The following is a 15,000-nucleotide window of genomic DNA, read 5'->3' as shown; positions in this document are numbered from 1 at the left end:
TAATGCGGATGATAGTAGATTTTACAATGATTGTTTTCCAACGTTGTCATCACTTAAAGGTTTGCATTTAATAGGGGGTGATCCAAACTGTGCACTAAACCCAATTATAGTCAGATCTACTGGGTTTAATCAAACCCATAATAACTGTAGGGCAACAATCCACAGATTTATGAATGAACTGAAATTGCAGGGTGAATGGAGAGAAAGAAATTGTGATTCTAAGACATATGCCTGCCACTTGAGTACATTTCGCACCTATTCTAGGATCGATCTATTTTTAATTTCTATAGATTAACTACATAAAATCTCTGACTGCTCTTATAATAATATGTATAATGATTTCAGACCATGCTCCATGTTATCTCACTTATGCAATTAAGTTGACACACACCATCGCTGGCAAGGGATTCATCCCAGTGGACTGCTCTCATGCGTCTCCCCTCATTCAAGATTAGGCAACACAAATTTTGGCAACATCACATGTTCTTCGGCAACATAACAATTGGATAAAGCCCGCAAAACTGTGACAGGTTGATATAAATATGCCAGATAGATTCCAACATTATTTGGGTGGTCAAAGATGAGTTTTCCTGCTGTGCATGCGAAATACTGCGAAATAATCGAAATACTGCATGAAAATCATCAAATTGAAAACAAGGCAACAGAGGAGATTCCACTGTACATCATATCAAAGAATATAAACGGAAAAAACATTTTTAACAAGACTGAGCTAATTTTTCTGAGAGGAGTGCAAACAGTTACTGTTGTGTTACTGCAAAGAGCCACATTATACATAGTGGCGCACATAAACTTTTTGTTGTTGTTTTTTTTTTGTGTGGTTGCCATTACATTCAACAAAAATTGTGTTAACAGGTCCTGTGTTGAATTTCATATTTTTGTTAGGCTCAGATTTCAATTTGAAAGTGAACTTGGTCGGGGACACTGCTCACCATTCCTCCCTCCCCCCTATCTCGTTTACGTCAAAGTGCAAAAGTGCATGCATGAGATGCATGTACCTGGCACCTTGCTTGCCGAATGTAATCTGTTCAATTGCCGTGTCGGGTGGAATTCATATAATTTCCTTTTTTCTCTCTTGACAGATAAAAACATGCCGTCCAAGAGCTCCGCTATACAACATAAAGATAAAAAAATGCCATCCAATAGCCCTGCTTCTGTACACCTTGAAGATAAAAAAATGCCATCCAAGAGCTCTGCTTCCATCCACCTTAAAGAAAAAAAAAAAGCTTTCCAGAGCTCCGCTTCCATACACCTTAAAGATGAAAACATGCCATCCAAGAGCCCCGCTTCCATACACCTTAAAAATAAAACTATGCCGCCCAAGAGTTCCGCTTCCGTACAACCTAAGAATGAAAACATATCATCCAAGAGCTCCACTTCTGTGCACCTTAAAGATAAAAAAATGCCGTCCAAGTGTTCCGCTTCCAGACACCTTAAAGTTAAAAAAATGCCGGCCTTGAGCTCTGCTTCCCTAAACCTTAAAGATGAAAACATGCCACCCAAGAACCTTGCTTCCGTCCACCTTGAAGATAAAAAAATGCCATCCAAGAACCCAACTTCCGTCCACCTTAAAGATGAAAATATATCATCCAAGAGCTCCGCTTCCGTACACCTTAAGAATGAAAACATATCATCCAAGAGCTCCACTTCAGTGCACCTTCAAGATAAAAAAATGCCATCCAAGAGGTCCGTTTCCAGACACCTTAAAGATAAAAAAATGCCGGCCTTGAGCTCTGCTTCCCTAAACCTTAAAGATGAAAACATGCCATCCAAGAACCTTGCTTCCGTCCACCTTGAAGATAAAAAAATGCCATCCAAGAGCTCCGCTTCCGTACACCTTAAGAATGAAAACATATCATCCAAGAGCTCCACTTCAGTGCACCTTCAAGATAAAAAAATGCCATCCAAGAGGTCCGTTTCCAGACACCTTAAAGATAAAAAAATGCCGTCCATGAGCTCTGCTTCCCTACACCTTAAAGATGAAAAAATGCCATCCAAGAACACCGCTTCCGTCCATCTTAAAGATAGAAAAATGGCATCCAAGAGCTCCGCTTCCGTACACCTTGAAGATAAAAAAATGCCATCCAAGAGCCCCGCTTCCGTACCCCATAAAGATAAAGAAATGCCACTCACGAGCTCCGCTGCCAGACACCTTAAAGTAAAAAAAATGCCATCCAAGAGCCCCGCTTCCATCTACCTTAAAGATACAAAAATGCCATCCAAGAGCTCCGCTTCCGTACACCTTAAAAATAAAAAAATGCGGCCCAAGAGCTCCGCTTCCGTCCATCTTAAAGATAGAAAAATGGCATCCAAGAGCTCCGCTTCCGTACACCTTGAAGATAAAAAAATGCCATCCAAGAGCCCCGCTTCCGTACCCCATAAAGATAAAGAAATGCCGCTCACGAGCCCCGCTGCCAGACACCTTAAAGTAAAAAAAATGCCATCCAAGAGCTCTGCTTCCAGACACCTTAAATTTAAAAAAAGGCCATCCAAGAGCTCAGCTTCCAGAAACCTTAGTCATTTGTCAGCAAATGGAAAGGCTGTATTTGTTGAGGGGAGTATGGACAAGTTTCTGGATCCAATTACTAATACTAAAAGTGAGGTTCTCAGCAACAGAGCTACCAAGTGGAAGAGAGCAAACAAGCGGAAATTGAAAGATTCCAATCTGGATAGCTGCTTTGAGACTCCGGCCAAGAAACCAGAAACCAGTCGCAAGGTGTCAACGCCAAACAAAAACTGTTTCATATCCCCTTGCATCCCTCCCATGGGACAAGACTTCCGTTTAGTCCATTTTCAGGTCTTATCGTTTGCAGAAACACAGCCCATCAAAGTGACAACCAGTGAATCTGTGACTTTGGAACATGCGGCATGTAAGTCTAGCCCGGAACCACATAGTCTCGCAAGGACTGCTCCATGTTTGTTCAAGTATGAGGGCGTACCTCATCAGCCTGTCTTTAACTCTGATGCAAATTAACTCTTGTTCTTCAATCTCTATGACCTCTGTAAAGGTGCTGATGCCAATGGTACAGATGAAGATATAGATATGGGTTATTTGCCCATGTACCTCACTTCACCACTCCAGGCCCCAGCCTCTACTCCAATTCTAAAGGTTGCTGAAGGCAAGAGTCATCCTCCATTCAAAGTTTCTTACTCATTGAAAGTCACAGACACTGTTGTGAGAGGGCCGTCATTGGACTGCGCTGTAGACTCTTTCAGGGCCACTGTGGAGAAGGTGGGGACCGTCAGTCCCCTCATTCGAGAATCGTCTGTGTGCGGAAAGGAGGAGAGTGGTCCTGGGACCCCACAAGATCTTGACAAGGAGGAATTGCCTACATCTTTACCCAGTAGCAGTCATGTCTCCATCCTTTCTGGGAGGTTAGTCCTCTTGCACAGTTATTCTCAACCAATGTCCCAGGGCACATTAGTGTGCTGTGAGAGCTCTTTAGGTGTGCCGGAAATCATCAAATTTTCAAAACAATTAACATATCTTTGTTCATCCATCTATGCCAGTGACTTATAGTGACAGACAGAACATATAAAGTATATTCTATTAGATGACAGAATGTATGTAATTGACGTGTATCGACGTGTGATATTTTTGGTTGGTGGTGTGCCATGAAATTTATCGAAAATATGTGCCTTGGCTTTTTTCCTAAGAATTGCGATTGCGATATGAGTTGCAATTTTGAATTTCTTATTTATTTGCAAGGTCCTTCTCAAATGTATTTTAAAAAAAAATAAAAATTGTATTCCAACAAACAATATCAGTTATGTCTGTTATGCATAGAATATTGAGGTAAAGGAAAATGAAGCATTAATCAGAGATGGGTACTTTACCCTATTTTGCAGGTCCGTCCTCAGTCTGCGACCTGGGAACCCCTCCTTAGTCATAAAAATAATCTTCCTCATTCCCATCCATCCATCCATCCATTATCCGTACCGCTTCTCCTCACAAGGGTCGCGGGGCGTGCTGGAGCCTATCCCAGCTGTCTTTGGGCAGTAGGCGGGGGACACCCTGAACTGGTTGCCAGCCAATCGCAGGGCACACAGAGACAAACATCCGCACTCACAATCACACCTAGGGGCAATTTAGAGTATCCAATCAACTTACCATGCATGTTTTTGGAATGTGGGAGGAAACCGGAGTGCCCGGAGAAAACCCACGCAGGCACGGGGAGAACATGCAAACTCCACACAGGGAGGCCGGAGCCGGGATCGAACCCACAACCTCTGAACTGTGAGGCGGACGTGCTAACCAGTCGACCACCGTGTGCCGCCCTTCCTCATTCCCCATTCGTCCTAATCCTTTTAAAGCGCTTCAGTCCTTACATTTCCGGATTTTTTTTCTATCGAACATTTTATCGAAGGCGTTATCTGTTGATATCGGTCGTGTGTCTATCACGATACATATTAATATTGCATTAGTGTCTTTGCGACCGTTTGTGACCTCAATTTTCAATGTTGCCGACCTCCAAAATGGGAGTGGTACGGGAGTGGGACTCGTTTTCACCGGGAACGGGACAAGACAGGGTTTTGTCCGGACTGGAACGGGATGAGATTTTTTTTTCTTTCTGTGGGAGTGGGATAGGATGTGAAAATCAATTTCTGTGTCACCCTCTTGTTCACACTGCAGGATGTGATGCCCAGTTAGTGCTTGGGTGATATGGAAAATACCTTCAATCACGATATAGGCCATTTTATATCACGATAACGATGTACCACAATATATTTTCAGTTATTCTATAAAAAAATATACAACATGTTATCACTTCTTACCTTGTCTCACTTAATTTTGAAGTTACATTAAACCTTGGGACCCCATTAAGACCTATATCATGCGATCATACCTATGAGAAATGCATCCAGTAGTGCTGTTATATAAAATTATCAAATGATAAGGGAAGCAAAGTAGCCTACCTATTTTTGCTCAAATGTAGATATCAATCTAAATTAAAGGCATAAAAATAATGCTGCTCACAGGAATTGATTAAGATATAAAATAAAAAGATGAGCTTTACTGTAAGGTAAATCTGCGAACATTTATCTCAAAAGTCAAAATCAAAACTCATGGCTGTATTCCGAAAACAAACCACATTACTAATATATATATTCAATATACTATATGCATCCATTTTCTGAATCACTTCTTCTCAATGCCAATGCTTTGAAGTAGTATCTCAACTGTGTCATCATAAAGATTTACTGCGCACGCGTGACTGAACTGACGTTGTGACGTTGTGCAGCCTTTTCCAATATACAGTGTGTGCTGGTAGTCACGGAAGCAAACAGCTTTTGGTCCCCAACCTTTATTTTCATCATGATCACCTCCACGAAATCAAAAATACCGTGGCGATTGCTTCTCCAATTACACAAGCTGAAGCGGACAAGAGCATGAATGCGCACACGAACCCAGACTGGTTATATTTCTGACATTTAGCTACGCTAAATTCGTGTCAATTCAGGAGGCAGACGGTGGCTGGGAGCAAAGCAGCAGGCAGCCAACAGGCAAGCATGGATCTTTATCCCTCCTGGGCTAACAGTAGGATAACGGCACAGCTAATAGCAATAACTAGCTTTAGGCCGTTAAAACAAAAGGCGTTAGCACAACAACATTAGCTCCTTACTGTCTGTCCAGCCTGCGTCGATCTTCATGTCGCGGGGTTGCCTCCCAAGCAGTCACGTGTGTTGTCCCGACACCGCATTGCTTCGGCGTGAGAGTGAGCTAAGACCTCATCGAACACCGGGTAGGTCTTGAACATGCCAAAATGCACTTTTCGGTAAATTGCAGTTTTGCTTTTCAACTTTATTCTGAATACGGTGGCCAATGTATGAGAATGGTTGTTGTCATGACGACGTCTTTTTTTTTCTCTCTAACAGGGTGACACGTCACATATCAAATACATTTTTGCTCATTCTGATTGCTCTAGTAGTTGGTAGTGGTACACCAGTACTTACTGCAGGCTCAAAATGTCACATCATTATGAAATAACAGCAGAGACATTTAAATGACATAAATATTCCCAAAAATCAATGTAAGTCGACATATCATTTTTTGTTCTTTATTGTTAAATATTGTCCTAGAATATCATTATGTTTTGCAGAAGCTGTATTTAGCTATTTAAAAGAGATGTTGTTCACAAACGCTGTCTATCCACAATTGGTCTGTTAAGTGCAGACTTAAAATATTTTTTGTGGAACATCGTCAAATTATCGTTATCGAGATTTTTGAAAAAATATTGAGATATCGCTATTTGCTAGCGTTCACGACAAATTTGTATGCACCAACTGAAGCCCTAGTGAGCTGCAAAGTGGTCACTTAAAGAGGCACTTGGATGAGCTTAACATTGGCAATTATATAATAGGTTTGCATGTAAAAATGACATTAGTACTAAAATGCCCACCTCAAAAGACTCTAGTAATTTAAGGTCTTTTTTTGTAATTAGGTTTACGACAAATTTCCCCGCCCCAAAAAGGGGCGTGGCTTATGTTATGTTTTCGGTCTCAGCGGTCAATGTCACGCGAGGAAGGCATGCTTGGTAATATTGCTCACTTTGTCTGTTCTGTTGTCTAAAACGGTGACCGATCGCCACCAAAATGCAAATGTACATTACTATTCTTGTCCACTTCAGCCTGTGAAAGTAAAAAAGTGTTCTGCGCAATAGTTTGGATTTATTGACATAAAACGTGATCTCATCATGATCACCTCCACAAAATCAAAAATACCGTGGCGATTGCTCCTCCACTTTCACAAGCTGAAGCGGACAAGAGCATGAATGTACACACGAACCCCGACTGGTTATATTTCGGACATTTAGAGACGCTAAACTCGTGTCTCAGGAGCAGCAGCAGCAGGCAGATTGGAGCCCCCCGTTTCTAAAGGTAGGATTGGGAGGGCTAATAGCAGCAACTAGCTTCAGGCCGTTAAAACAAAAGGCGTTCGCACAACAACATTAGCTGCTTACCGTCCGCCCAGCTTGTGGAGGTGAAGGTGAGCCTGTGTTTTCATGTCGCCTCGCAAGCAGTCGCATGCCTGAGTGAAGCGGCGTGAGAGTGACGTAAGCCCTCATCGAACAGCGAAAAAAAAGTTTCGGCGAGGCTGACTGCACAGGCGAGTGTGGCCGCATTGGACCGTGCCATTTCGGCTGTCACCTTCCAAATTGGACGGCGCGTTTAAAGTAAAAAAACTGGGTCCATTCCTCACCCAAATACATGTGCACATCTACTCATTCCCACTTCATTGTAAATATCCTGACTGGTGTTTAATGCCTCGTCCGTTCTAACCGTGATCAGCAAAGAAGCAATGCTTTTTTTTTTTTTCCCAAGCAAAGAAGCAGTGTGCGCTCGTCCCAGCCTAAATCTATGTAGGTCTGCTGACTTCCACATTTCCTCATTCTTATATAAATCAGCCACGGAGAGGTTAATCCTTTTGATATGTTGAAGTGGGCATTAGTAGAGATGTCCACATAAATTTTGGTGCCAATTGATCGCCGTTTTTTAACGTTATAAGCAATAAAAGTAGAATGATTTCCAATGGAGCGTTTGGAATCGGTTGCTCGCGTGACTCCGGCCGAACATGGATAGAACGCTAGCGGGCGCGGCCATTCTCCTCATTAACAAGGGGCGTCATTCATGGAGTTATTTATTTACTAATTTCTCCAAAATGAATGGATAAATTAGAAAATGGCAACTCTTTTCATTTTCCTGATCAAAAAATATATGAAATGAACTTGTTAGTGAATACATGGCCATCCCCCACCGTCCCTTTAAGGTTGATCAGCAGAATCTCACGTGAGGAGCAGGTGGAAGGACCTTCACTCGTTTGCAGATGGAAAAAAAAAGGAAACAGAAAAAGGAGGTGGCTGGAAGCACGATCAAAAGCTTGATTGGGTTCTCATGGGCCTCGGACCAGTGCGGTCTCGGAGATTCGCCAGGACCACCGGGTGATTTTGCTGGTCTTCAATTTTTGGATTCGGATTTTGGCTTGTCTGTGACATGCATGGTGGAGAAACAGTCGTCAGCTTTTGCGAGTTGCCGCCGGAGGTTTTCAAGCGGACTTGGGAGCGCAATAAAAAATCCAGCCAAAAAATCGAAAGACAGCGAGAGAGCTGAGAGAACGTGCGGGTTGTTGAGAGAGAGAGAGAGAGAGAGAGAGAGAGAGAGAGAGAGAGAGAAACATACTCAACGAATACACCCCCTCCACAATGGCTAACTTCAAAATAAAGATTACCAAATAATACATTGAGTCATTCATGCCAATGCAATAGCCTTAGTGAACTATTACTTTGAAGTTGGCCCACGTGGTGGTGTAATGGCTACCTTGACTTCGGTTTTCGACGTATCGGCAGTTTTAATGCTTGTACCAACACAACGCAGTCTCGAAATCGTATTCAGTCGCTAATTTAAGACATGAACAAACCGCTGGTTAATTACGCTGTCATTGTATGATACGGCACAAGTCTCCGGCGTTAGTGGCTAGCAGCTGTTATTATTAGCTGGTAGTTCAACAGCTCCTCCTTGGCATTCCTTTTTTTTTTTTTTTTTTTTTAACTTCTTTCTCTGTATTGTGGACCTAGATTACTTTGTAATGTGCTGTCCATGTTTTAAGATAGCTGACTCAAATTGCACGAGTCTTTTTCATTAAAAAATAAAAAACGAACTTTGTCTTCATTTAATTTATAACAACACGTTTGCTTGATAATTGTAAGAAAACATTCAGCTCAAAATGTCTGGCAGGATACCTTGAAATGCATACACTGTACCATTTACAAAATTGCGTTAAATTGTTTTCTTGAATCCTAAACGGCCATATTAGACATTAGGAGTTGATTTTTTTTTTTTTTTTATGGGCAAAAGCGTTTTATAAAATAAATGAACATAAAGTTCTATTTATTTATTTATTTTTTATTTTTTTGGGCTCATACAAAAAAACCCGATCCAATAGTGAAAGTGTCTCATCACTGATCTGCAATGTTTTCCAGGCCGCTCAACACTCAGGCAGATTGGAAGCAAGAACAAAGGATGTACGTCCAGCTGATTTACAGACATCTCAGTGAGGCTTCAGATGCTGCTCAAGGTAATGTCAGGGCCTCATTTGAGCCGCTACACGGGGTGAACCGCAGTCACAACTACAGTGCTGTTACTAAAACTAAGTTTTAACAATGCTGATGTATTTTCTAAAGATGGTGCTCGTGAACTGCAAGGTCTTATGACACAAGTGACGCACAATTCCTTTGGAACACCATGGCAACATCCCTCTGACCTCACACGCAGGTACACCTCTCTGTTGCATTTCACTCTTGCTGCATGGAATTTATACATGAAAATTGCACTTCCGTTCAGGAACTACGGGCCACGCTTTAGGAAAGGCATTCCGAAAATATCCCTCGACGAATGGCAGGCCAAGTGCTCGGGAACTCACAAGCGTTTCGAAAAGGTGCCGAAAATCTTTCAAAGGAGTTCCATTTCCTAACTTTTTAATTCTTGGAATTGTTGTAGTGTTAGTTCTTGTTACATGAGCACTTTATGTTTGCATTGTTTCTAGACTGTTTTTGTGTTTTCAAGGATTACAAATTGTTAGAATGCTTTAGCAGAAATATCGATTAGAAAGCACATTTGTTGAATTTTGATGTGTAAATTGTACAGCTCAATAAGTAACATCGCTTTTTGAGCATTTAAATAGTTGCAGTTTTACAATAGTTGAAAGCATGCTAGTTACATATACCTTTAAAGTGCCTCGTTTTGTCCTTGCTGTAACAAATATTGGGGTGTGAATGAACAGTTGGAACAATTTGCCAATCAGAATTATTGTTTCATGGTGGGATAGTTACTTTTTTCCCTTTTTACTGTTACTGAACAATGGTACAGTAAATTACATTTTGAATTTGAGAATACGTTTAAATAAACGTACAACTACATGATACTTATTGATCCAATCTTCTGGTTGTCACTATGGCTGAACTCTGTAATTGATGCAAATAAAATATTGTGGCACTCACGAGTCAGAGTGAGTACTGAGCATCTTTATTTAAGTAAGTAAGAAGAATAGCTTACAACTTGGTCACACAATGACAGGTGCAGGCAAGTCACCAGTTGACACATCATGCACATGGTGTCGAATCAAAGCCATTACGGAACAACAAACTGAACTGCACACCAGAATACAATGGGACAGCCGAAACAAAAACATGTGAGGCAATAGACACAAAACGAACATTTAAGATGTCATTTACAACCTACGCAGATCTGTAAAGCATGCTGGGATGCTGATGCCTTCCCAGTGCCGCTACACAGCTGTGAGCTGTCCTCAGCAACCGCAGCGTCCAATACGTAATCCCGCAAATAAGCAGGGGGTCGGTGATGACGCCGAGTCTGTTGTGGTGGACCCCCAGCTAGTGTTGGAGGGGACTGGCGTCCCTCTGTCTGTTCCTCTACCATAGCCTCCCTCTCTGGTGATGCCCGTGGTCATATGGGGCGAGCCGATCACGGTGGAGGATCACCACCCGGTTCCTTTTCATTAGCTGCACCCGATACACCAGATCAGACAGTTTCTCAAGGATGGTGCACGGCCCCACCCAGTGGCTCATGAGCTTGGGAGACAAGGCGCTCCGTCTCTCCGGGCTGTAGACCCAAACTTGTGCACCCACGTCAAAGTCCTCCCCTCTGCAGCGAACGTCATACGCCCTCTTCTGACAACAGCCGGCTTGGCCGAGGGTCTTTCGCACCATGTCATACACCTCCCGGAGTCGGTCCCGCAGCTGGCCATAGTAGTCCTAGCTGGCCTCACCCTCCACTCCGGCTCAGGAGGGGGCCCGAACACCAGGTCAACGGGGTCCGAAGCTCTCGTCCAAACAAGAGGTCTGCCGGGATGCATCTCGTAGACTCTTGGACCGCCGTCCGGTACGCCCCCAAGACCAGGGTCAAATGCATTGCATTGCTGGCGGCTGGTTAAGATAGGGACGTGGGTGGCCAGAGTGTGGGATGAACCGTTCCACCAAGCCATCACTTTGGGGATACAGTGCCGTGGTGCAGGTCTGCCTGATTCCGAGTCTCTTGCAGATCTCGCCAAAGACCTTGGCCTCAAAGTTCCGTCCCCGGTCACTGTGCTATTCCTCTGGAGCACCAAACCGGCAGAACATCTCATTCACCAAGTGTTCGGCAGTGGTGGTCGCACTTTGGTCAGGCACGGCATAAGCTTCGGGCCATTTAGCGAATTAATCCATTGCCACCAGGATGTAGCGGTTCCCCAGATCCGTTGTTGGAGAGGGGCCCAGGATGTTAACGGCCACACACCGTCCATGGGTACTGCTGTAGGGGGGCATGTGAGCGCTGTGTCGGACCCTTCTGTTTTGTGCAGGTGTCACAACGGTGCACTTGTATCTCCACGAGCTGGCGACACCCTGGCCAATAGAAATGTGAACAATGGCGGAGCAGAGCCTTTGTGACGCTGAAGTGACCAGTTCCAGCCGAGCCATGGACAAACGAAGGCCTTGCGCCCTCAAGTCACATGACACCAGGAGTTAGAGGACGTCGCGGGTGCCGGACGGATTCTTCCACCGGCGGTAGAGGAGCTGGTCGTGGACGACAAGGCCGGTCCACTGCGAGTGGAGTGCCTTAGTCTCTTGGTCAAGCATGGAGATGGCCTCCCATGCTAGTCGTTGGCCGGCTGCCAGCCATCCTCGGACACGGCCGAGGACATGGTCTGCCTCTTGTGCACGTTTTACCTCCACCAGGTCGACTGCCATGTCTGGGACCGCTGCTGGCACTTCGTGATTGGTGATGGCTTGTCGTAGGGCTGCTGCCACCGCGGACACCGCTTCTGCTTCTTCCTGACGTTGGCAGGAATATTTGGCCCTTTTGTGTCTGTCTGTGTAGGGGGCTGGCAATGGTGGCAAAGTCCCGAATGAATTGGTGGTAGTAGGACGCCGGGCCCAGGAAGCTGCACAGCTCGCTGATGTTATCCGGTACCGGACAGTATTTCATGGCTGCTGTCTTTGCTGGGTCGCTGGCCACCCCTGCTGTATTGATAACATGCCCCAAGAATGCCGTCTCTCGCCTGAACAGGTGGCATTTCTTGGGGTGGAGACGAAGCCCAGCTTGTCGGATGGCGCTGAACACCTCCTGCAAGTGCTCCAGCGCACTCGAAAAGTTTGCCGCATGGACCAAGAGATTGTCCAGGTAGACGACACAGCGGGTGTGTGGAATGTCAGCGAGGACGCTTTCCATCAAGTGTTCAAAGGTGCCTGGGGTATTGCATAGTCCAAACCGCCTCACTTTGAACTGCCATAATCCTTGACCCAAGGAAAATAGTCTTTCACTCCTTCTGTGCCACCCCTCCCAAGTATAACGGCTCAGAAACAGAACTCTTTGGCACTGGGGCTGGGCAGTGGCGTGCAGTACGCCCAGATTCTCCACAGCGGAAGCATCCAGCTGGCCGACTGCGTCCTTCTATTCTCGCTGATCCCTTGCGACATCGCCGCAGCCAGTGTTGAGGTGTGGAGGACACTTGCCGGACGGCATCATCTTCATCCTCGCTGTCCTCCAGCTCCACACCGTCGGTATTGATGGCCAAAATGAACGTTTCACCACCTGAAAATGACAGTTTGGATGCGTGTCGTTAACTTGAAAGGGGTTACGTGTACACTGAAATTGTCATTTTCGTCTTCGGGACGTCTATTATGCAAGATAATGTGTCCATATGCATCTACAGCCTTTGGTTTGGATTTGGTCGCCGTGATTCAAAGTGCGGTACTCCAGCCGTAGGGGCGGACTCCTCGGCCTGGGCTATCCGCCGACAGCGCACCTTGCGCGGGAACATTTTTCAGACGACCCGCCTAAATTCGGCTCTGAGGAAAGAGTTGAAAATTATAATTTTCATCAACTTGAGCCACTCAGGGGATCTTGCCCCAAATATGGTTCTAACGCCCTCGGCTTGGAGACCATTTATTGAATTGTGGCTTAAAACGCCTTGTCCGCGCCGACTCACCGCAGATTCGCCGGAGAGATGTACGACAAACGAGCGAGTCTTTTTCCCCCCCGCATCCTCCGACTTTCTTCTTCTTTTTTTGAGACTAATAAGACTAAGATTTTTTGGAAGCAGCGGATCGCCGATTCCATCAGTCTCGGCCGCACAACAACTCGGACACCGGCGGACCTCCTCGGCTGCTCAACTGCCTTCATCCACCGGGCGACTACACGCAACTATGTCTTCGTGCACCACTTGCACTCATCTCATTGAAAGGCTTTCCCTGCTAGAGGGACGTGTCCGTCAGCTAGAGCAGAATAATGCGGTAATCGTAGATATAGCGGACACAACTGTTAGTATGGGTTGTAGCCAACCTGCTAGTCCGGTTAGCATTAGCCCTAAGCGGCCTGCTAATTGCAGTGAGCCTGTTCAGACGCGTAACAGATTCAGCTCGTTAGCTAGTTCCATTCCACCTCGGTCTACTGGCTCCCGCACTTTAATAATAGGTGACTCCATTACCCGTAACATTAAGCTAAAAAATCCAGCCACCGTAATGTGTATTCCTGGGGCCAGAGCACCCGACATTGAAGCTAATCTTAGGGAGCTGACTCGCAAAAGGACTAGACACCAGCACTGGGCAAGCAACACTAGGTACAGGCATAGTGATACACGTCGAATCCAATGATACTAGGATGAGGCAATCAGAGATCACAAAGAAGAATATAGCTAGGACTTGTGATCTCGCTAAAAAGATGAGTCGGCATCGAGTAATTGTCTCTGGCCCGCCTCCAAACTTCGTTAATTCACATGTTGCGCTCCCTCATAAGAAAGTTGGGGGTGTAGCGCTTATTTATGAATCTGATTTCAAACTTAGCACGCATTCTAGCCTTAAAACATTTGAAGTGCTCACTATGCGATCTATCGCCTCATTACCGTTTTTTCTTGCAGTTATTTACCGTCCCCCCGGCTCGTACGCTGGATTTTTAGATGAGTTCTCTGAGTTTTTGGCTGATTTGGTAACTCATGTAGATAATATAGTGATTATGGGTGACATTAACATTCATATGAATCTCCCGTTGGAACCACTTACAGCGGCGTTTCAGATAATAATTGATAGCTTTGATGTCATGCTGATAATTGATGAAAAGACGCATAAAAATGGTAATACTTTAGATTTGGTATTTACCCGAGGTTTAGCATGCTCAAATGTAATGGTGTTACTGTATACTACTGTTATGTCTGACCATTACTTGATAAAATTTCAAGTGCGGGCTCATTACCTAACAGCTGCCGACCTCCAATAGCTCCTCTCATTCAGCCCATGACTTTATGCAATTCTTTACGCTGAAGATTGAGCGCATTCGGGAAGAGATTAAGGACACGGCTCCTAAAACCCTGTTGAATTCCGCGAAAACTGATGTTAGTAGGGTTATTATGGCTGATAACTGTCTCACAACCCTATCTCTTTTTAATATAGTATCTCTTGAAAGTCTAACAAAATTAGTTGGTGCGGCAAAACAGACAACTTCCTGGTAAACTCATCAAAGAATTGTTTACAACCTTAGGACCCTCCGTCTTAAATATCATTAACTTATCACTCACCTCGGGCACTCTACCAGCAGCCTGTAAAACCGCTGTTATTTGACCTGTGCTTAAGTGGCCAAACCTTGATCCAGAGAACCTCAGTAATTATAGGCCGGTTTCAAGTCTCCCGTTTATTGCGAAAATTCTCGAAAAAGTTGTAGCGCAACAGCTTAGTGACTATAACGCCGCTAATAATCGATTTGAAATTCTTCAGTCAGGATTTAAAGCCGATCACTCTACTGAGACGGCTCTTGCTAAAGTGACTAATGATCTTCTCTTAGCCATGGACTCCGACACTACTACTCTTACTTGAACTTAGTGCTGCTTTTGACACCGTTGATCATAACATACTACTAGAACGCCTAGAAGGATGTGTTGGTATCTCAGGCTCAGCACTTTCTTGGTTTAATTCTTACCTCGCAGAAAGGACGCATCGT

The 15,000-nt window shown here is 44.6% G+C and overlaps 1 protein-coding gene and 1 long non-coding RNA gene across 5 annotated transcripts in view; both read left to right on the top strand.

The window, feature by feature from the left end:
• Window positions 1-10,015, top strand: part of LOC147126165 (uncharacterized) — a 34,559-nt gene extending 24,544 nt beyond the window's left edge. For all 4 annotated transcript variants that reach the window (XM_086023207.1, XM_086023209.1, XM_086023206.1 and 1 more), the window contains exons 2-7: window positions 1,101-2,888; window positions 3,027-3,137; window positions 3,225-3,393; window positions 8,997-9,091; window positions 9,198-9,288; window positions 9,358-10,015. In XM_086023207.1, coding sequence (XP_085879333.1) covers window positions 1,109-2,888; window positions 3,027-3,137; window positions 3,225-3,393; window positions 8,997-9,091; window positions 9,198-9,288; window positions 9,358-9,487 — 2,376 coding nt within the window. In that variant the 5' untranslated portion in view covers window positions 1,101-1,108 and the 3' untranslated portion in view covers window positions 9,488-10,015. The remainder of the gene's footprint in view (window positions 1-1,100; window positions 2,889-3,026; window positions 3,138-3,224; window positions 3,394-8,996; window positions 9,092-9,197; window positions 9,289-9,357) is intronic.
• LOC147126166 (uncharacterized) lies at window positions 5,267-8,526 on the top strand. Its single transcript, XR_015084963.1, has 3 exons — window positions 5,267-5,523; window positions 5,654-5,762; window positions 5,896-8,526. It is a non-coding gene; the product is annotated as an uncharacterized LOC147126166 (long non-coding RNA).
• Window positions 10,016-15,000: the final 4,985 nt, after the last annotated feature.

Source organism: Filicampus tigris, unplaced genomic scaffold (genome assembly GCF_054856515.1).
Source record: "Filicampus tigris isolate MCC_2025a unplaced genomic scaffold, RoL_Ftig_1.0 HiC_scaffold_25, whole genome shotgun sequence".
NCBI lineage: Eukaryota > Metazoa > Chordata > Actinopteri > Syngnathiformes > Syngnathidae > Filicampus > Filicampus tigris.
The sequence above is the reverse complement of the archived record's forward strand: the minus strand, read 5'-3'. Positions and strand labels throughout refer to the sequence as shown.